This window comes from Haliotis asinina, chromosome 6 (genome assembly GCF_037392515.1).
Source record: "Haliotis asinina isolate JCU_RB_2024 chromosome 6, JCU_Hal_asi_v2, whole genome shotgun sequence".
Classification (NCBI taxonomy): Eukaryota; Metazoa; Mollusca; class Gastropoda; order Lepetellida; family Haliotidae; genus Haliotis; species Haliotis asinina.
In genome coordinates, this window is record NC_090285.1 from 22,212,020 (window position 1) to 22,235,081 (window position 23,062).

Here is a 23,062-nt window from a genome sequence, read left to right on the forward strand (position 1 = left end):
AAACAGTAATATTTATATAGGTGAATACACTATTATATATATCATTCTCCTTGGGAATTTCAATTGCTAATATAGGAGATTATTTTATTTGCATTATTGGTCCATAGAAGTAAGTCGTTATGCTGATCACTGAGTCTTATTAGGAATCCTGACATGTCATACCTCTGACATCAAGTGCAAACATACTGTAAGAAAGGACCACTTCTGAATATTTATTAAAAGTTTACATTTGCTGTTAAATCCTGACTTGGTCTCTCATTTACTGATGCCCCGAGCTCGGGGGTGTTACAATATATTTAAAGCGGTGTTAAAATAAACGAACAATCATCTCTGTATTTACATGTCTTTCACAGGTGTGTAAATCTGGCCATTGTTGTCATGTGGTTTCCAGCATGTGTAACATGTAAATGCTGTGATTGTAGGTCATGCATTTCAGTACATTTGAAATCTCGTATGACCAGGGTGAGGTTTGTAATATATTTAGTACACGCGTAAATGGTTGGTAGTGGGTAAATAGTTTATAACAAGATTGACACTGCTTTAGCATGTAGTCCAATGGTTCTATCATATAACTGTCACATCGGGTTCGTTAGCGCGTCCGACTATGTCATAATGTAATCAGATAATTAGGAACATTGGTGAAGTGATACCCATGGTTGAGCACCGCTGTTAACGTCCGTGCCTTCCTTGACATACACAAATTTGAAGTAACAAGAAAATTCTCGAAGTAACGAGAAATTAATTGAAGCAACGAAAAAATATTTGAAATAACGGGAAAATACTCGAAGTTAAGAGAAATTTATTGAAATAGCAATTAAGTACTCCAAGCAACGAGTAAATCATCGAAGTAACGAGAATTGTCTTTGAAAAAATATTTTATGCTACAAAAGTGGCAGTATTAGCTATAGCTTTCGTAATGGTGAGGACTGAGGTGTGAGTGGGTTTAGTTATAAGACGCGCGCCTTTAACAATATTCCAGCAATATCACACCAGAAATAGTCATCACACATTGTACCCTGGTTGGGATCGGTGTGGTAGTCTAGTGGCTGGTCGTTACGCCGAAGACCCAGGTTCGATTCCCCACATGGGAACGTACGCCACTTTTAGCAATATCTCAGCAACATTACGAGTTCGTCAAATTATACCATGACGTCATCAAATCAGTGAATAATTGCATGTCACACAATACTATTACTATACTTATGTGGTTGAATAAATATACATGTACATCAGTCAATATATTCAATGTATGTGCGTGTATGCTCGCGCGCAAGAGAGAGAGAGAGAGAGAATAATGGGTTTGTGGTGCTCAAAGTTTGCTGAATATCAATTTTTGATGACATAGCGCAATGATTAGATAACCCCTACAGGGCCTCAGTTCACGACTGAGACAGGTTGTCATCAGCCCGCTGTGCACGGATTGTTTGATTTTACCGTGACAGACAGAATGTACCGTGTTGCATATCATTATGAGTGAGCACAGCTTTGAAATGTATACATTCAGTTAATTTTTCTTTTCTTGCATGCACGGGCAAAATTACTATGCCTCAGAAGAAGTAGGCTTATTGCTCTTCAGAACTCCGGAACGTAACTTTCGTCTTCTCTGTCAACGAAACGAACTGAAGGTAAAGGGAAGCTCTTGTCCAGTGTTCCTGTTGTCGTCTCTAAACCGTATTATTGTGATGATTATGAACCGAATAATCGCATTGTTTGAAGAAAGCACCCTGTTAATACCGGTGAGGGTACAAGGAAGTGCTGATCCTGGTCAAGTTTGTGCAACGTATACGACTGTCCGTTACACGTCATTGTGTCAGTGTGTTTAGTTCTGGTCATACAATTATCAAGTGATCTCAAGCAGACTGTGAGTAACCTCAGTAACGAACGCATGGCGTGAAACGCGTCTGTGTTGTGGGCATTTATATATCGTGATCTTATAACTCAGTTTCTTACCTTCTCTCACTTTCGGAGAGCATGGCCAACTTCGACGACATTTTACGACATCTTGGAGAGTTCGGCAGGTACCAGAAATGGATATACTTCCTGTTGTGTCTCCCCGCTGTTCCCCATGGGGCCCGGATGATGATCAATGTCTACCTTCTCAATGTCCCCGATCATAGGTAAGGGGTTTGATCAAAGACAAATATAATCGTTCTTTTTATATGTATTTCATTCCAAACACTTTAATATTAATCGTAAATTCAAATTTGTTATTGATAATTCGTAGGATTTTCTATGGCGTCAGTAATATTAAGTAGGGAAATTCTTCACTAAAGATAATGGTTAACGTGTTACCTCCTCAAGTGAAGTTTTGATTCCATGTTATAAGCACAGTATAAAGCTAAGCACACCCAAGTGCCACTGTGCCTTTATTAATGTTCAGCTCATGTCATTTCATTTGACGGATCGACCAAATCTGGTATTCTGTGTATGAAGTTGTCTGTTTTCCCATTACGGAACGGCTCACTCGAGCGGAGCTATAGTCAAGTGAATCACGCCACCCATGCTTTTTACAAAATGCAGTTTTACACACACACGCGCGCGCGCGCGCACACACACACACACCCCGACTTAATGTTGGCTATTAACAGCTTTTTCGACTTCATTGTCAGTTCAATGCAACACGTTATGAACAATGGCACGAAGTAGATTGTCACAGGCATATAATTTAGCTGGTCTGTCGTACAAACAAACTGGAAGAAGGACTGGTTAAGCTAGATAAAAAAAGGTGAAATGTTTATCGGGCATTTATTGCCATTAAAAAAAATAATTTTGACTTGACCGCGACCCGATCATCCATTTGTCCACGAAGTGTCTGTAAGAACGGGCGTGACTGAATCTACAACTCAGTGATACATGCTAAAGTTTCCAAGCTTTATTTCTGAGAGGAAAAAATACAAATCTGTTCCTCCCTCGTCACTTTTTTGTATCAAAAATTTTTAGTGGGCCCGAGAAACATTTAATTTTTTATGCAGCCTTACCACTATACGATAATCAGTCGTTTAGTGCAAAAATGTGCCCAAACAAAACATGTTCACGATCGTCTTCGTTTCGGTAGGTCCCGAACTGCCACACTGCAGGAAGATACGGACCTATTGCGTCATCAGTGACGTCAACCATTTGCGTTAAGTACCGCATTGAAACAGACGTGGCTGCCGTATAGACAGTTGAGCTATTAGACCACGAGGTACCCCTCCAAAGCAGCAGGATTGAGGGTCCGACGTGTCATCAGACGTCCTCGCTGACTTGGCTGACACATGTCATCGGTTCCGAATTGCGCAGATAGATGCTGATGCTGTTGATCACTGGAATAATCACAGACCGCCACCGTACAGCCTGAATATTGATGAGTGTAGTGTGAAACTAAACACACTCACTCACGTACTCATCAGAGGTCCACACTTCACAAATCGCCACAGGCGGGATCGTAGGGTGTGGTGTGGTGTGGTGTGGTGTGGTGATAGGCGGTGGTGGAACCTGAGGTTTTAGAGACGAATCCATTGGTCGTATGAGAGACGTTTCCTCCTTACTACTGATGTGTGAATCAGAGTATGGGGAGGCAAAAACAGCCGTTACACTACAAGGAACAGAGTGCGAGCAATAACGTATGGTGGGGGATCCGTTACGGTGTTGGGTTTTCTTTTCCATTGATTGCGAGTTGGATTTGGTCACACTCAAGGGCACACATTCGTTACATTGATGAACTACTGGATCCAGTTATGACTGATCATTTTGATGACCACAGACTTGCAACTCGGCCACTGTTCATGAACGACAATGCCCGGCCTCACCGGTCCCGTGCTGTGACCTAACATGTGGAGAACTATGGTGTTACTCGAACTACGGTGTTACTCGAACTATGGTGTTACTCGAATGCCATGGCCAGCGATGTCTCCAGATTTAAATCCTATCGAGCATGTCTGGGACATGATGGGTCGCCGTTTACGGAGAAGAAACCTTCCTCCACAACATCTGTGGCCCCTGGATGCACTTCAAGAGGAGTGGCAGCAATTCCCCACGGAACAACTCCATGGCGACTTGTCAGAAGAATGCCCAGGAGACTGGCTGTAGTAATTCAGGCTCGTTGTGGCAGCACATGTTACTGGTGTTGTATGGTTCCTAAGACACTGCAGATGTTTCAATATGATTTCTTCAAAAAGGCGCATCCTTCAGACTTGTAACGACCGTACTTACGTGAATGTGTGTTCTAGACTATATTCCATTCATTTCCAACCAACTGGTTTGGGGCACTTGGGGCACCTGCACTTTTATGCAACGAGTAAACCATTTATTGGTCTTTCTAATACACTTTGTTTTGCATCCGTGCTATCGTTATCTTCTCCATAACGTGTCTTTGAATAACCCCCCCCTCTCCCTTCATAAAAGCTAAGGGTGTGCTTAACTTTTCCTGTGTGTTCTTAAACAGTCTTACTCGTACTTTGAATATCTCACTTTATCACACAATATGCGATTTTATCAGTTGATCAACCCGAAAAAGGTATTCCAGAAGAACTTATGTCATAATCAGAAACATAGGGAACTGTATACCTAGATTGAAGAGAAATGTGCATAAACGCCCTCTGATTAAGGTTCAAAGGTTCCGATACACGCATCCTGAGTATAAATGCTTGTGTAAACAGACACAGATGAAACCATTGTACCACTGAATCGTTGAAGTGTATAATAAATGATACAGTTCACTCCTCTGTATCTAAACATAATTGTGTGAATGAAAACAGGCATCAAATTCAATTATTTCTAGCATGACGTCATCTCATGCAGAGATTATTATCCTCGTATATTTCATTCTGTTAAATGAAAACATCCGGAATGAAAAGGTATTTTGCTCCAGCCAGGTCGATTAAATGTATTATACTTCTGATACGTGTATGTGATATTAATGATATGGAAATACATTATACACATCTCTTCATATTTTCAATAGTCTCAGTACATGATTATGCTGTGCGCATATGGGGATATTACGAGTCTAATGAAACGTGCACAAGGCTTGGTGAAATGGTTATCTGCAGATGTTATCAAAATACCGCAAACTATACATGACTGTTACTTAATTGTTTATTCAGCAGCATGTGTGGCCTCCGGCCCATATACAGATGATGCAGCAGCAGGTTGGACGTTGTGTGGTACAACCGTGGATGTACCAGACTTAGTGCGTAGTAAACGTGGTGTTGTAGCTAAATGATACCGTTTGTGTTTAGAAGCTTATATTATAGGATGTACAGGCAAACGGTATCGTTAGAGATCATACACTTGACAGTATAAGATGAAGCTCATCTTCATTAATGGCTGACCCGTGAAGGTCCCGGGGTAGAATAGGCCTTCAGCAACCCATGCTTGTCATAAGAGGCGACTAACGGGATCGGGTGGTCAGGCTCACTGACTTGGTTGACACGTGTCATCGGTTCCCAATTGCACAGATCGATGCTCGTGTCGTTGATCACTGGATTGTCTGGTCCAGACTCGGTTATTTACAGACCGCCACCATATAGCAGGAATATGGCGCAGTGCGGCGTAAAACTAAACTCACTCACTCAATAATGGTTAATTTACACACTTTCCACCGTTGTATTGCTCCTATCGCATTATGACTTTCTAAACACTGCTGTGATGCTCTTTTTACATGATAATACCACCCATATACAGATGATACAACCAGCAGGCTGCGATTTGCATGTTACAACACATTACATCTCAAACGTAGTGCTAAGTGAACATAAAGTTGCAGCTTTATGATAACGTTTGTATCGCTGGATGCCATTAGGTTAATAAAACTAGATTTTAAATTATAGGATGTACACACGAACGGTAGGTATTTAGATCTTAAGCTTTCATAAGCTGGACACAACATAACAAAATGAAATCCATCTTTAATCTTTGCTAAGTTACACATTTTACACAACCGCAGTGTTCTCATTACATTACGATATCGCCCAAGTTTAACTTGCAATCTAGTCATACCAATACGCACTTTCGTCAAGTCGCGACGATATAAGGAACAGTCACCATGTATTATTTTAAATACACTTCCGGTTGTAAGTTCAATTTGAAAGAAGCATAAGAGTCATACTACTACATTGCAAACTAGATTTCCATTCCTGAGTTTCCTGAGAATCCGTATCTAAATAAAACTTGCCGAACCGATGAAGCCATTGTATGGCAATCGACATTATCCTGTGAATACAGCATTTCATGTGCTTTGCGCGGAGATCGATGCTCATGTTGATCACTGGATTGTCTGTTCCAGACTCGATTATTTACAAACCGTCGCCATATAGCTGGAATATTGCTAAGTGCGACGTAAAACTAAACTCACTCACACTCCTTTGCGCGGATACCCATGACTAGGCATACGGGTAACTCTCAGCCAGAATTTGACACATCTCAACAGAGAAGACAAATAAACTGGCAATCTACCACACAAACTATACATTGCCAATGAAACCATTTGTTACTGAACATGTTTCCGATTCTGCGTACCGGTCAGCAAGGCCTTCGTAGCATTGCGACCTGTCGTAATTCAGTGATATATCACAGGTTTTCGAATGTCATTACAGACAGTTTGAATGTCATTGCGCTACTAACGCTTTGTGGATTCCTGATTTCTCTTGTTTATAATCTTATTTGAACAAAGAATATTTGGTAGGCACGTGGAAACGTTAAAATGAATATGTTTTAACATATTAGTGTGTTAGTGTGCAAATCTTTACTTCTCTTGATGAATTAGAAAACAGATAACCTATCACAGATAACCTAGTTTGTGCCCAAAAATATGGAAAGAAAGCCAATTCGTCTTTGACAGTGAGTAGTAGTACATGCTTATGATATAAGCGAAGTTGTTTGGTTTCTATTTCACTAAAAAGCATATATAATAATGGAAAGTGCTTTGTTTTTTTGTATTCTTTACGTCTCCTTCTTCGAATGAAACAGGAAACTCCGGCTGGAATGTGACCAGAGTAAACGTGTATAGCAATGTGATAGCGAGTGTCTCTTCTGGTAGATTCATATTTGGAATATACTGAATACCCAATATACTTCTAAACGCTGAAATAAACTCTGAAATTTCTGATCCAAAATAGAATTCTCAGGTAATGTCTGCATAACCCCTTGGATCTGCCTTGTTGACAGACACCTGTTCTTTTCTGAATTAAGAGCTACACTCTGCTGTTCAACATCTTGTTGGTCCACAGCAATGCATGAAGTTGGGGCTGATGGCGTCAAGAGTGGCAAAGCGGAGCCAAATCATGCCACGACTGCATCACGCATGCGCGAAGTGACTGGCAATGCATGCGCACCGTGCCTTACACTAGACGTAAACAATGGGCCAACAATACGTGACCCGGACGTAAATAAGTCGTGCGATAAGGTGCCATTGCGTGACAATGCGCACCATTTTCGGTCACACCTGCGTGCAAAGTGCGTAACTTATGCGTAATCAGGAAGCGAACAGTGCGAAAACTAGGCTTCACGCTTCATGCGTACCATCTATATAACACGCATTGCCACGATGAATTGCGCGTCAGTGCGGAGGCAAAATTCGTGCAAGTGTCAGGGTGGCATATGGCTGCATACCCTTGTGCATTTGAGGCATTCCCGAATCACGACATACTGTGTGCTGCAGTTCATCACGTGACTAACTACCATGTGATCACACAGTGACTGATTACCACGTGTTATATTTAGGCGGCCATTACATTGTATGTACAGGAAGAGGTTCTTGTACACAGATGTTTTGCTTGGCATTGTCTGTCGCTGGTATACACTGATTTCTTACCCTGATATACGGCAAGTATCTTAGGCCGCCAACATATAACACTGAATAAGGGGAACACTAAATGCTGATCATTGTTTATGTCGGATTTTTTGTTGCATTTCAATGAACTATCATTGCAACCCGTTCACGATGATGTGCAGATTCGAAAATGTTTTCACTGTTAATCGAAGTGCCTGGCGCATATGTAGAAACTCTCTGCCATGCTTATATTTCCATATAAGTGTCATCTTTTATACCGAGTGAGTGAGTGAGCTTAGTTTTACGTCACACTCAGCAATATTCCTGCTATATGGCGGCGGTCTGTAAATAATCAAGGCTAGCCCAGGAAAATCCAAAGATCAACAGCAGAAGCATCGATCTGCCCATTTCGGAACCGACGACATGTGTCAACCACGTCAGCGAGCCTGACCACCCGATCCCATTAGTCGCCTCTCACGACAAGCATAGTCGTCTTTTATGGCAAGCATGGGTTGCTGAAGGCCTGTTCTACCCTGGGACCTTCACGGGTCGCATACTAGGGCGGTGGGGCTAGCCTAGTGGTTAAGGCGTTCGAAGGCCCAGGTCATATTCCCCAAATGGGCATAATGTGTTCCCCGCCGTGATGTTGGTGAAATATTGCTATATTGCAGAAATAAAGCCGAGTAAAACTAAACTCACTCACTCATTGACTGGTTCATACCAGTCGGGTGTCCTCAAGAGGGGAGATAGACGTGGATTGCCATTCTGCGATTCTTATGTTCTGCTAAGTAAGGCAAGCACACCGATTTTGTGCAACTTATTTTAACATGGAGGAAATTCGACATTTCAGTGAAATTCATCAAAACCAGAGTGAAAGGTGTTCTCAGTTGAATGAACGTACCCCGTAGGAAAAATGGAATACCCAGCACAATGCACGTTTCATTAGGAGTATGCTTGAGTATAATCATAACTGTTCCAGATGCGCTATCCCCGGCTACAACAACGACACTTACGCCGTGCAGTCAAAGTTCCACGCCGAGCTCATCAACAAGTCCATACCCTTTGTGGAACGTGACGGGAAGCTCCAGTACGACCAATGTCACTTGTACCGCTCCCCTGGCTCCATCAACAGGACCATCATAGGATGCAACAAATGGGTGTACGATAAGTCCGAGTTCCAGTCAACCGCCGCCACGGAGGTAAGCTCTGCATATGACCGTGACGCTGTAACCTACAACCAAGTTACGTTCGCTTGGTACAACATGCGACCTGGACGCTTATTCTCGAAACGTTCGTAGCCTTGAAAAATCTTAACTTCGATCGTAGCCAGTGTGTTTAGAATGTGTCTGAGAAGTTCGTAGGGGTAAGAACGTTTCCAGAATAGGTATCCTGGTGTGTCTCAAGCTTATTTTGCCGTGTGTGGTCGGGTGTTTTCGTGTTGAAATATGCTGCATAATGAAAGGACGTGAGTCCACCGAGTTTCATCTGAGTAACGCTGTGCCGTATAATTGCACTGGACGTGTGCCAAGTCTGTGTTACTGTATGATGGTGGCCCACATCATAACACTCTCGCCACCAAATGTGTCCACTCCCTGTATGCAGTTTCAAGCGCAACGCTCTGCACGAAGTGTCCAAAAACGTCGTGCTCCGTCGGTACTGAGAGGCAAACACATAAGTGTAAAAGAACCAAACCCGTTGCCATCACCGTTGTGGCTATACTCTGTCATCGATACCATTGAGTTCGCAACCAGCGATGCTGATCAGTTAGAATGACGCCTCGAACTGGTCGTCTCGGGGAATACGTGTGGCGCGAAAATGGTACCATCACTGGCTGGGTTGAAATGTTACTCAGTCCTGGTATAACTGTGCTGCGGTTTTGACACGTGGTTGACCGGATCTGGGTAGGTCACGTGTTCAACTCTTTGTCTTGAAATGGTGCTTGCTAAATAGTGGCAAACCCTGGCGACAGCGGAAGCAGGGTGTTAATAAACTCTCACTTTCACTTGCTCTACAATTGTGATGTAAGACAAATTAAAACCCATGTTTTCATTGTCAAACAATTCGTGTTGTACGCTCATTTCATGTTGGTGTTTTTTGGCCGCCATGTCCATATAGAAAGTCAAAACATTGACAACAGTCTCGTTTCCTACTGCCTGGATTCCGTCTTATTGCTCTGGCTAAAACATCGGGCTAGTGATCAAGCGAGCTCGAGGTGAGGGGATTGAGCCCACCCGTGACTGGGTGTGAAAACCTTGGCGTCAACTTTGTGTGCAGTTGTCACAACAGGATGGGAAAGCCACATTCACTCGGTGCGCCTAGTGGCTGGAAGAGTTGTATATTCCCCATGGAGTTGAGACTGATAATTGTGTCATTTAAGACTTACATACAGTGATCGGGGGGGAAACAAAGCGCCTTCGAGCAGGTGGTCTGGGTATTGCCGCTATCTAAATATATATAAACGAGATAATAAAAACGATTCCACAATTTTGAGACCAAGTCATTCAACTTGATATGTAGATATTAATCAGTGTTCTTTGATACATCTACTCACTTGTATATGGCAACAGTACGCTCCTTCCAGCGAGTCAGATGAACCACAGGCAAACTGTAGCGCAATTGGAGTTGCGCAGCATAGAGAAAATGACAAGTCTACTTATATGCGAGCGAAGCGAGCAAAGGTTGGCAACGTACTTCCCACGCTTCGGATCAAAATTTATTTTTCATATCAAAATGAAATATCGACACCATTAAAGGTACACTCCCATTTCCTCATTTGTTTGTGCTCTCAGATTTCCTGCCCCATGTTTGATAATTACTCACGTGAAATATGTTTTATTCAACATTTTAAGCGTCCCTCGTGGTATTCAGATCGTTCTTCTCCCCCATTAACCCTGCCAGCTTCCGGTTGAACGAAGTGACGGAACAAGAATAAACAGAAATTAAGAGGAAATACCAAATTGCTTGAATTTGTCATAAACCTGTTGGAGTTTATGCGTCTTATCTGTCGTCGCTATCGTTAGAATTTTCGTAACATTTATTCTCCAGAGAAACACTTCTGGTATAATGGGCGAATGAAGCAGGGGAGGTAACTGTAAGTATTCCATATGAAATAATACCCTCCTGTTCCTTGACTCCGTTGAACCGGAAGCTGGAAGGGGGAATGGAGGCGAAGAACGGTCTGATATACCATGAGTTGACCTTAAAATGTTGAATAAAACATATTTAACGTGAGCAATTGTTCAACATGGGATGATGGCGATATTGTATTTTGACATGAAAAATATTTTTCGAACCGAACCGAGGAAAGTACGTTGCCAACTTTGGTTCGCTTCGCTCGCATGTAAGAAAACTGGTCATTTTCTCTATGCTGCTCAACCCATTTGCGGTACAGTTTGCCTGTGGATGAACTGCGAATCATTTTACGACCTGCGAATCATTTTACGACGAAACAGGATCAGTCCTTGAAGTCCTAGTATAGATCCTTAAACCTCGCCATAGAATATAGAATATACGATTTCATTTCAAGTTTAGATTGTAAATTCATTTGTAAGTACCACATTCTTATGAAGCCAGGAATCTGAATTCGTGTGTCTTTTCAGCTTCAAACGAGACAATTCGGATCGGTTAAAAGTAGATCATTGTCCGGATTGGTTAATGAGACTCGTGGTCGGTTTGTTGTGTTTGCCCCACTTTTTGTAATTTTTGACCGTACTTTATTTAACCTGTACAAATCTCTCCCGATTCATGCAGACATGAGAAATTTCTATTTGATATTTCTGTTTCATATCATCAAAACACGGACAGATATTTCCATTTTTGCTACTTTCCCATTTATTCGTTATTTTGAAGAGTATACATATTTACTATCGCATAAAACTGCGTGTTCTTCCTCTTTCTGTGACCGTGAAGGTCCCGGGGTAGAATAGGCCTTCAGTAACCCATGCTTGCCATAAAGGTGACTATGCTTGCCGTACGAGGCGACTAACGGGATCGGGTGGTCAGGCTCGCTGACTTGGTTGACGCAAGTCATCGGTTCCCAATTGCACAGATCGATGCTCATATTGTTGGTCACTGGATTTTCTGGTCCAGACTCGGTTGTTTACAGACCGCCGCCATATAGCTGGAATATTGCTGAGTGCGGCGCAAAACTAAACTAACTCATTCACTCACTCTCTCACTCCTCTTTCTGTTTCGTATTACACCAAGCAATATTTAATTAGCCTAATCCCTCAACTGTAGAACCATTGTTTCCCAACAGCTGAACATGGTCTGCAACAACTCACTGCAGTCCTCCAACGCACAGGTGATCTTCATGGGGGGATATTTTGCTGGGGCATTCATATTCGGCGCCCTGGGAGACAGGTAATTAACGTGTAGTTTCACATGTAAATAATTCCGACATGGCAATATGTGGCTTCCGTTTCTGACACATGGTGAAAGCTGATTAAATTACTGTCATGTGTTACACTCGGACAAACAAACCCGCTGGGCCGCATTGCACTTGGTCCTAAATTGGGACTGACTTAGTGATAGGTGATACTAAACACTACAAAGTTAAATCCCTTCGTTCTTTAACTTTTACATTTACTATTGGTTGAGTACAAGCCGCCGATAAAACACAAAGAAGGTAGGTTTTGACACACTTTATACAGTACACCTATCCTGAAAACAATCCTTCTTTTCAAAGCCATGAACAGAAACACTGGGATTCCTTTACCTCACAAACCATGGACCTTCTGAAGATCCGGGATAGAGCTGATCTTTCGAACCCATGCTTGTAAGAGGCGACCAACGTGATCGGATGGTAACGCATGCTGACTTGGTTGAACATGTCATCGTATCGTAATTACGTATATCAATGTGTGGTCATACTGTTGATCACAGGGTTGTCTGGTCCAGACTCGATTAATTACACACCGCCACCATACAGTTAGAACATTGCTGAGTGTGGCGTAAAGCTAAACTTACTCACTCACTCCTCTACTTCACAAAGCATGGATGTGTAAATGTCTTCCTTAAAGAACAACATCTTAAAGACGTTCTCTGTTACAAGGTTCGGGCGACGTAAAGCGCTGTTCCTGTCTGTTGTGATCCTATTTGCTGGTGGTCTTGCTCTGAACTGGGCCAACAGCTACACCCTCTTTGTTGTATTCCGCTTCATCAATGGTGCCAGTACTGCAGGGATGTACACCATATGCTTCGTGACTGGTATGTTCTGCATTATATCAAAAGTCCTATCCGTCTTCCTTGTCTTGAACCGACCATAACCGTTTAACCATGCATCCTCAATGACGTAAACACCCTCTGTCTCTCACTGTCAGATATGGCGTTTGTTGGTCCTTTGTCGTCTCCTGTGTATTTAGGCATGGAGTGTATTTGTCCTTCTTCGACAAAGTTTCCCGTCTTTCTTGTGTATTTTAGGCATAGAGTTTGATTGTCCTCCTTCGACATAATCTCCCGTCTTTCCCTGTGTATTTTAGGCATGGCATTTGTTGGTCCCGTCTTTCCCTGTGTATTTTAGGCATGGAATTAGATTGTCCTTCTTCGACATAATCTCCCGTCTTTCCCTGTGTATTTTAGGCATGGAATTTGTTGGTCCCGTCTTTCCCTGTGTATTTTAGGCATGGAATTTGTTGGTCCCTCCAAACGGGCTTGGGCCGGCGTCGTCATCCTATTTTTCTTCACCAGTGGCTACCTCTTCTTGACGGGAGTCGCCTTCTTCATCCGAGACTGGCACACCCTGGAGTTGGTCGTGGCGACACCTGTAGCAGTCTTCATGATATACTGGTGGTAGGTCGGTTTAATATTCAAATAAGACAGATTACATCAAGTGTCCTTACGTTAATGTCGCATGATAGTAATTTTAGTTATGCCAAGGCTTTATGTCTAACATAATGCAGATATTAGACATAGACGGTTTTATGTATCATACTTGTAGTATAGGAAATGTGTGAGTGCCCTAAATCAAGAGCCTCTATGCAAAGTGTTTTAGTTGCATCAGGGCGTGTGATCTGCATGTGGGTAAACCACAACGTGACACAATTCATAGATACAAACCAGTTCGATGAAATGAAAATCTCAACTTTATCGACTTCGATCAGGTTAATACCCGAGTCGCCAAGATGGCTGCTCAACGTCTTCCGGTTGGAGGAAGCGGAAATGATTCTACGTCACACTGCACGTGTCAACAAGGTCACAATCCCCGACAGTGCCATGCAGTTTGAAAAAGAAGACATGGATGCCAAACTGAAAATGCCCAAGACCAGCATCGTCCAGTTATTCACACACAGGACTTTATTCTTCAGAACAGTCGTTCTGTTTTATTCCTGGTAAGAAATTACATAATTTCCATGAATGATTGTATGGGCTTCTATCTTTCAGACAATCATTTTAGTGATTGCCTCACAGCTTGTTTGTTCATGATATCAATCACAGCATTACAAACAACCTTCATTTACAACAACAATTAACAGTTTCTCGGGTCATGTTTTTTTTTTCAGGATGACAGTGAGTCTTGCCTATTTCGGCCTATCGTCCAACACTGACAACCTTGGCACCGGCAGTCTGCACCTCAACTCCATGTTGGCCTGTCTAGTGGAGTACCCAGCTAACATCCTCTGCCTGGTGCTCATGGACAGACTCGGGAGGAAAGCACTGTTGTGTGCCTTCATGACGCTAGGGGGCGCTGCCTGTATACTTTCAGTCATCACTATTTTGTATGTGGATGATGGTATGACATGGGGTAGCCCAGTGAGTGAAACGTTAGCTCGTCACACCGAAGGCCAGGGTTCAAATCCCCACATGGGTACAATGTGTGAAGCGCATTTCTGGTTAACCCCGCTGCGATATTGCTGGAATATTGCTGAAAGCGGCGTAAAACCATAGTCACTCACTCACTCTTACGTTTCTTTCGGTTGTAACAACATGAAAGGGTAATGTGTTTTGGGTTTGTTTGTTTTCGTTTTGTTTTGTTTTTTTTTTTGGTTTTGTTTTGTTTTTTGTTGTTGTTTTTTTTTTGGTTTTGTTTTGTTTTGTTTTTTTATGGCGCCTCTTTGTCTTTAGATATTCACGAACACTTTAATGAGCCCCCAATTTAACGATTAATTTAGGTGGGTGTAACACCGCTTTAAAAAGTATTCCAGTCTTATCAGGCTGATGTCGGGGAACACGCGACCTGACCTGAGTCATTTCGTGAAACCCACGAGCAGAGGCTCTGGCAAACTTGGATGCATGATCTGGAAATCGGAGTTCGATCGGGACTGTCCAAGGCATGCCTCCTTGTATTAGAGCGTCAGACACCCGAAATGGGCTTTGCACAGTGTATAAATGTGGGGATTCGAACCCAGGTTTTCGGTGCGAAGAGCGAACGCTTTAACGACGTTTTTCGATTTGTACTTATACCAAATACCATAGCACACGTTCCTAAAACATGCTATATTGATCTGGTTGACAGAATGCTTAAAGCATAAAGCATTTCTTCGTCTGTCAGAAAACAAATATAATTTGAAGAAGGTTGCATCTATTCTTGAATTTCTAGTATGGTAGTCACAAAATTACTTATAGTAGCCTTACACGGGATACAATGGATGTATATCAGACAACGAGTTCTATTCCACAGCCAACCAGTGGAGCACAGTCACACTGTCAATGATTGGGAAGTTGTGTGTCGCGGGCGGATTCGGTGTGGTGTATGTGTACTCAACGGAGATCTTCCCTACTGTTGTACGGAGTTCAGCGCTTGGGCTGAGCTCGTCTTTTGCCAGATTAGGAGGCATGGTGACCCCTTACTTCATAGACCTGGTAAATGCGTCTGTGCGTGTGCGTGTGCGTTTGCGTGTTTTGTGGTCATTAACTTCACAGACCTGGTTAATGTTAAAATTTCGAAACAATGTTTCCGGTTATAGCTGTTGGAGGGTGGTGGGGTAGTCTAGTGGTTAAAGCGTCACGCCAAAGAAAAGGGTTGGATTCCCTTCATGGATACAAGGTGTGGAGCCCATTTGTCCTTGTCGACTTAGTGCTGGGATATTGCTAAAAGCGACGTAAAGTAACTCACTCACTCCAACGTGACGATCTGGGGAACAACAGTCAAGGGGACAACGTCAGGTTACTCTCCTTGGGCCTCGCAAGAAACTTTTATTCGCAGTTTGAATGGATTTCACCAAACGTGTAGACTTCTTAAACCTGCATCTCTTCTGATTTCCTACCACACAAAGCTGTCTTACAGTAATGGTAATGTAAGAATAAGAAATAAGAGATAAAATTAAGCATACTGAACAGAAACATCGTGCTCTGAACTCGATGTCCCGTTTCTCCAGACGTCGGCACCTTCTAATTTTGGAAAGTTCGTAAAGAGGAAATGTCACTGGTAAGATTACATTCTTATTTAACGGAGTTTGAAAGTTTTCCTTTGAATTTTCAATGCTGTAGCAGTTTGACCAAGATGAACCTGTTTATCTAGACATGTTCTGTTGTGATCCTCCGTGTCTGTTTTCAGGGCAAAGAGGTCGAGGGCAAGTGGGGACGGGCGCTGCCTCTTCTCCTGTTTGGAGTTCTGTCTGTTACATCCGGTCTCCTCGATCTTACTTTACCAGAAACTCTCAATAGAGATCTACCAGAGACCATAGAAGATGCCAATAACTTCAGCAGGTTGGTGAATTAATAAATCAGTAATCATATATCCAGTAATACTACGCATGGGTGTTCAGAGACAGCAGGGATCAAGCGTCCAGGGTGGGGATCAAGTACACGTGGTTGGCACTGGGTCATGTGACATCTGTCAAAATGTCATTTTCCAGAATTGAAGTTTTGACTATTTGTCATGAACCAATCATAGATTTCCAAGTCGATACTGTTGAAAGAGTATCCTGCAATATCGAAACGTTCATTTTCTTTATGGAACATTGAGACAATGTTGATCTATATGTCGCGCAGCATCTGGAACCTGCAATAATTTCAATCGAGGTACCCCGCATTGACGTAAGTACTATTACATTAACTAATAATGATTATGCAGTGTCATAGTCAAGTGTATGGCGATGAATTACCGCTAGAGGTATTAGTGTCAAGGTGTGCGCAGTGCTAATGACGGCACCTACCTCAGATTCGTTCGGTAACATGGCTGAGGTATCTGAGTAAGGTGATATTGCCGAGGTTTATTAGCAAGTAGTATGACTGAAATCTGTCTGAGATCTGGCTGGAGGCGCATAGCAGAATCCAATTAGTTAGACATCACGGAAGAGATTTCAGTACAGTAACCTGTTTTAAAGCATCTGAGCTAGGTTGAGGAGGTCGTTAAAGTGTTCGCTCGTCACCCTGAAGGCCCGGGTTCTATTCCCCACATGGGTACAATGACGGATATTGCAGGAATTATTCTAGATACGGCATAAAAGTCAAGGGGACCGGACCCAGAGGAATTCATCTTCGAACTAGGATGTGTTTTAATCTTGGTTTTGTTGTTATCCGAAACCTGTACAGAAAGTAAACATTGTCACACCTGTTTTTAAATCATAAAATCTCGCCTGATCTTTGAGGTCGTCACTGCTGCACTGAAAAAATCTCAGAAAACAGATAATGAATACTTCATTGATAAATACACTTTGATTTTGAAAATATATGGAAATTGCAATTGTGAAATAAGAATATGAAAAGGAAAGACTACTTTGCCACTTATCAAAAACATATCACCATAATCTGTTCTAGTATAATACACAGTGGTGTAACTCGAAATTAGGACATCTTAGAAAATAGGTGCACTTCAACTTGAATTGTCTGCAACCGTTTGTGTATAGGGTTTTGTTGTTGTTGTTTTCTTGGGGTGGGGTGGGGGGGAGAGTGGTTGGGGAAGGGTGCTGGGTAGGCTAGTGGTTAAAGTGTTCGCCCGGTACGTTACAATGCAGACCCGGATTTGATTCTCTCTCTCTCTTTCTCTCCCCACCTCCCTCCCTCCCTCTCTCATTCGAGGCCCCGAGTGTTGATGGCCCGATCTGTTTGGTCTTGTTTTTTTTTAATGTGTGTAAAATGCGGGTGAGATGTGCATCACTTCTTTTAATCATTTTCAGGGAAAGTCCGTACTCTCGCCTGAAGAACGATGAACCAGTTGTGACAAAATCACCGACTATCAACCAGCCTTTGCTCTCAAACTAAAGACAATGTGTCGTCATGGACAGTCCCAGAGAATGTGACAACATCAACTGAAGATAGGCCACACATGATCCTTGCATCCATCCCTACTTGTACTACGGGTGGGTAGCCTACTGCTTAAGCGTTCGCTCGTCGCACTGAAGGCCCGGTTTGATTCCCCACAAGGGTACAATTTATGGTGTCTGAGCGGTGATGTGGCTGCGATATTGCTAAAAGCGGCATAAAAACCATACTCACAAACTGCAAAGTTGTAGAGTTCTTCATTCGCAATCATGTATCTGATATGACACTACAACTCTGACACTCAGTGTGTGACCGTGATAGAGGAATATGTCACGCTGTATTGTGACATAAGAATGTTACGTTTATGTTGTTTATGAATTTACAAATCTCATACACCGAATCGTTGATCGGGTTATCTAAACTTATTTATGTGAGACATGTTAACATGTTAACATCTATGCACTGTATGTATGTATATTGCTGTCCCTTAAAACCATGGAACTTTCTGATATTGATATACTGACAGGAAAAGAAACGCAATTGTCGAAAAGAAAATAACATAGAAGTAAGCGTTCATGTTTGTCTTGTATTTAAAAACTTGATAAAAATCCAGGGATGCGTTTCTCTTGCTGTTCAGTACATGTTACATTTTGATTGTATGTCAACTTCATAAAGCAATGCTTCGGGTATTATAAAAGTACAATGGAATCAAACGAGGTTAGTGAGAATTGCATTTGTGTATCGTAATTTTGTACTTGTTCAGTGAACATACAAGGTAATTCAACCCCATCGTGTTTGCCGGCCCGGTGGCCGTGAGTTAGAGCGTCCGCTTAGTAATTAGGATGGAACGGTTCTATTCCCATCAGAGGACATTGGAGTTGATCTTTCACGTTATTGTTTTAGTTGATTTCAAACACTCACGTGTCATCAAAACTCAAATGTTGATGTAAATATGGAGTTAATAAAAAGTAAAACCTGGGAAGAGATTTTACTCAATAAAAGTATAACCGGGAAACAGGTCTTACTTACGAAAAGTAAGACCTGGGAGCAAATGAAAACGTCAAATGCAGTTATTCCGGGAAAAGAAGCCATGTCTAATATTTAGTGACAAGCAGACTGTATGTTTATATCTTGAGAGAATGACTCTTAGACAGGGAATATACAGAAATGGAACATTACATTTACTTGTGTGATATTAACTCGCAGTCTGAGTTTATGGATCGTCAATGTAAACAGGACAGTCAAGACGAACTTCACAAAAGGCACGGAGATCCAACATGCCAATGCCATACTCACAGAACGCACCTACCTGTGAAATCCGGTCATATTCGCTACACGATTTTTCATTTTATGTCTCACATAATATATAATTTGATATGGCATTGTTTGTTATCATATATTTATGCATTAATGGAACAAATGTGAACAACTTTATGTTTATGTATGGCGTTATTACTGCAAAGGCCTAGCGGATTGAGTAATATAGTTCCATCACTGTGAGACTGTTAAGGAAAGTCACACGAAGTGCAGTAATATTCCAATTATGTACTGTCAAAAATATGTTACAGTAGTAGACTTGGTTCGTGTGGTGTATTTGGCTGTGCGAAGAGAGATGAAGTGTGATTTTATTGGGACAAGTAGGGAGACATCGAGGAAAAAGGCGTCAACGCATCGCCCATGACTTGAAAATACTACAGACACGGCGTAACTGATAGTGATTGCAAGACCAAGTGCAGCTTCATGTTTCGCTTGCGTAATAGTGCTTTGTGAGGCTGTTTGGTGAAAATAACAATGAGGTCACGCGAACGTTGATTTCAATCGTACTAAAATGTGTGAGAATGAAATTACATGAACTAAGTAATTCACATGATGGAAACATATGATCATCTGGCTGGAACGCAGGAAACATGAACATGTATGAACCGTTTTAATACATGTACATACACCTAAAATCCAGTATGATACGTAAGTGTCTAAGGTTTAAATATTTGCAAATTTGAAACACATTTACATGTATTTCTACACCTAAGTTAATTCACTTGTTTCCGAACCGAGTTAACTTAGAACGAAATCGGAAATTTCACCACCAGTGAGTTTTCGTCCTGTGATTGTTTATGATTTCTTAAAAATTATATATCTTAACAATTATTAGCTATGTCTGGTGACAAACGGAATGATATTGGTGATGCCGCTAGTCGAGGTAGAGTGCAGGGAGGGAGGAGAGGTCATGTCAAGGGGGAGTCGACATTCACAGTGTTGCTGCCAATGAAAGTCATTGGTACTGCTGTATCACACCCTGAAACCGCACACAACACACTGCTCAATCCCGTGAAGGATAAAAAATAATGTTTTATATGTTTGCTAGTATATGCTTTAATAAAACAATATATATATTAAAGAACTTGACACTTAAACAAAGAGGTAAATTCCTGGTTTGCAAATAATGTTTAGCCCCTATACTACCACTTAGCCACACGTAACTTGCTGATCACTAGGATATCATAAGTTTATTATCATATTGAATTAATACAGCGCAAGTCTTACCTATCCAGTCCCCCGAAACTAATGTCTTTTACTGTATGCTTCAATTAGGAGGTCCCATATCAACTTTAAAGTCTGCGCATAAATATATAATTTAGTTAAATATGTGGAAATCTGCGAAAAAAACCCGACCATATGTCCTCAAAAACATCAATTCTTGAAAGAATAAAAGGCTATCAAAATGGCTGCATTTTGAAATATTGAGAAATAAGCCCTTCTTTTGCAAAACGACCGCTTTATCGTGCAAGAAGAAATACTGAATATTTGTAAATCTATGCTGAATTTCAAATGAAAAGAATGTTAGGCGAAACAGTAAGGACAACATCGACTAAGAATAATTTTCGAACCTTTTCAGTGGTATCAACGGGTATGGAGAATTTATCTAACAAACTATTGTAAATGTTAAAGATAAAACATACAGCTTTGTGGACTTTAATATCTTGTATATTGCGTTAAGGGACGTTTCCATGTAGATTCTTACATAATTATATTGCTAAACGTGACTACAACCAAATGGTGAGAAGTATAATATAATAAAGTATAATATAGATGGTATGTTGTCACGAGCGGCAGGTTAATATACTGGACAAAATAGCTAGGCATATATGCAAATTTTGAATTTTTGAATAATTATCTATTTATTCATTGACACACTGATAAAATATCAGTCATAAAAATAACAATATCCCTAACTTATTTGTCCAACATATAAACAACAGCGTGTAAATGATGAAGCCAATGAACAAGGGGTATTAAGTAGTAACAACAAATAAACAGGAGTCTTTGATAGTCTATAGTTTGCTTAGTTCTTCGTTTAGGCCGATGATACATACATGTATACTGACACACAATGAAAACGCAAAACCCATTTCATACTAGGAAAAAAAGGACAAACCATGTCATTTGCAAACAAGTTTTAAAACAGCTATGTAAAGAATTTTTCTTTCCTTTGCACGTTAAGAAGATGATGTGTTGCACACTGATGACGTGACACGTCAAATTGAACACAGACCCCCTTATCAAAGTCAGTAGCGAGTGTGACCCCCTTGAGATTGCAAGCAAGCACAGAGTCGTCGTGGACTGGCACAAACGTCGAACAAATGCTTCATCTTAATAACGTTCGTGTTGCTGTCTGTATACACGATGACGTCCGTCGACAAAGGATAGACAGAACCTTGACTCATCAGAGTAGACACACTGGTTGAAGAATCTGGGTGGCATAAGGCGATGTTGTTGAGCAAACTGTCCAATGACGTGGTGTCATGATGTTTCCACGGTATGGCCTACGACATCTGATACTCATAGCTCCCAGATGTCTTATCACTGTCATAGCGCTGACTTGAGCTGTGTTTGCTGCTGTCTGAAAGCGGTTCCGTTGATGTGCTCGTCGGATGTGTCGGTCTTGACGTGGTGTCGTAACCGGAAGTTGACAGTCACGAACACTTCCTGTTTGCTGATGACGTTGCTGGAGTCTGTGGACAGTTGATGGATGTACTCCAAAGAGGCGGGCAACGTCGCTCTGTGATGTTCCGGCCAACAGCATCCCAATGGCTTGATTCCTCTGTGGTTCGTTGAGCCGTGGCATTTTGTGACTTGTAGTGAAACAATCGAATCATTCTGCCTTTTATGCCCCCAAAACCCCACTTTGCTCGTGCATGTCACGGTAACCATGCACCCCATAAGATCCAAGAAAACTGCCAGAGTTGTGTTTTATCGAATTATCCCTTTGCCAGGAACATTAAATGGGTACGAACCCAAATCTTCTTATAGTTTCATTTGGCGACCTTACGTCAAGTTATCGAAGTGTGATAATTGAATTCATTATGTAAAATAATTTTGAAAGTGACCAAAATGGGTTTTCCGTTTTCATTGTGTGTCAGTATAGTATCCTGCAAAACGGCACTCTATAACATCAGAAGCACCAGCCAAGTAAGGAGATTCCTGAATGTAAAGACGGTTGCCACTCTATTACAGTACTGTGTCTTGTCGCACCAGGATCACTGCAATGCAGCCGCCCGACTGGTAACCAAGACAAGAGAGGGTCAGCATATTAGTCCAGTCTTAGAGAATTTACACTGGCTCAAAATCGCAGAGAGAATCAAGTACAAGATTCTGAAACTAAGGTACTGTCGGAAATAGGGCAAAAAATGGTTTTAAACTGTTACTCTGTATCCCTCAAATTTATACAACTGCAAATAGGATGTGTCGAAATAACCCACTTCGGCCTAAGTGGGCGTTCAGTGGAATGAGTAGGAGGATATCAAATATGGCATGTTTACTTGTAAAATCGGGAGATACTTTCAGATCAGACTATAGATGGCAATTGGGTCGGTCAGCCAGGCATGACGACGAACCGTCGACTCACCTGGCATCATATGCATGGGCTGCCTACTGGCGCAAGCGGTCATCTCAAAGATATTTTATGTTTTGTCATATGTGTTGAATATGCCTCATGTATTGGTTAACGTCTTCCGTGTCTCTCCTTCATGAAGGTTATGTTAAGATATGTAAAAGAGTATTGTCATAGACTAAGTCATTTCAATAAGTTTATTTAAAACTTCATTTATTCAAGCGATCTATTTGTTTCAATATATGTCCAAAGTGCACCGAAATTCTATACCCTTTGTC

The 23,062-nt window shown here is 41.6% G+C and overlaps 1 protein-coding gene across 2 annotated transcripts; it reads left to right on the plus strand.

Annotated features, from left to right (window-relative positions):
• Window positions 1-1,426: 1,426 nt before the first annotated feature.
• On the plus strand, window positions 1,427-18,871 carry LOC137286356 (organic cation transporter protein-like). 2 transcript variants are annotated; one of them, XM_067818164.1, is made up of 10 exons: window positions 1,427-2,117; window positions 8,730-8,949; window positions 12,009-12,112; window positions 12,804-12,958; window positions 13,372-13,540; window positions 13,852-14,079; window positions 14,251-14,480; window positions 15,369-15,550; window positions 16,245-16,396; window positions 17,809-18,871. In XM_067818164.1, the coding sequence occupies exons 1-10, from the start codon at window positions 1,972-1,974 to the stop codon at window positions 17,891-17,893; spliced, it is 1,671 nt and encodes a 556-aa protein (XP_067674265.1). In that variant the 5' UTR covers window positions 1,427-1,971; the 3' UTR covers window positions 17,894-18,871. The 2 variants fall into 2 exon arrangements, with proteins under 2 accessions (XP_067674265.1, XP_067674266.1); XM_067818165.1 differs by lacking the exon at window positions 1,427-2,117 and adding an exon at window positions 7,695-7,803.
• The last annotated feature ends 4,191 nt before the right edge of the window (window positions 18,872-23,062 follow it).

Coding starts and splice junctions, on each gene's coding strand:
- LOC137286356 (XM_067818164.1), top strand. CDS start 1,972: ATGGCCAACTTCGACGACATTTTACGACATCTTGGAGAGTTCGGCAGG. Junction 8,950..12,008: donor AGTCAACCGCCGCCACGGAG/GTAAGCTCTGCA, acceptor GTTTCCCAACAG/CTGAACATGGTCTGCAACAA. Junction 16,397..17,808: donor GATGCCAATAACTTCAGCAG/GTTGGTGAATTA, acceptor AATCATTTTCAG/GGAAAGTCCGTACTCTCGCC.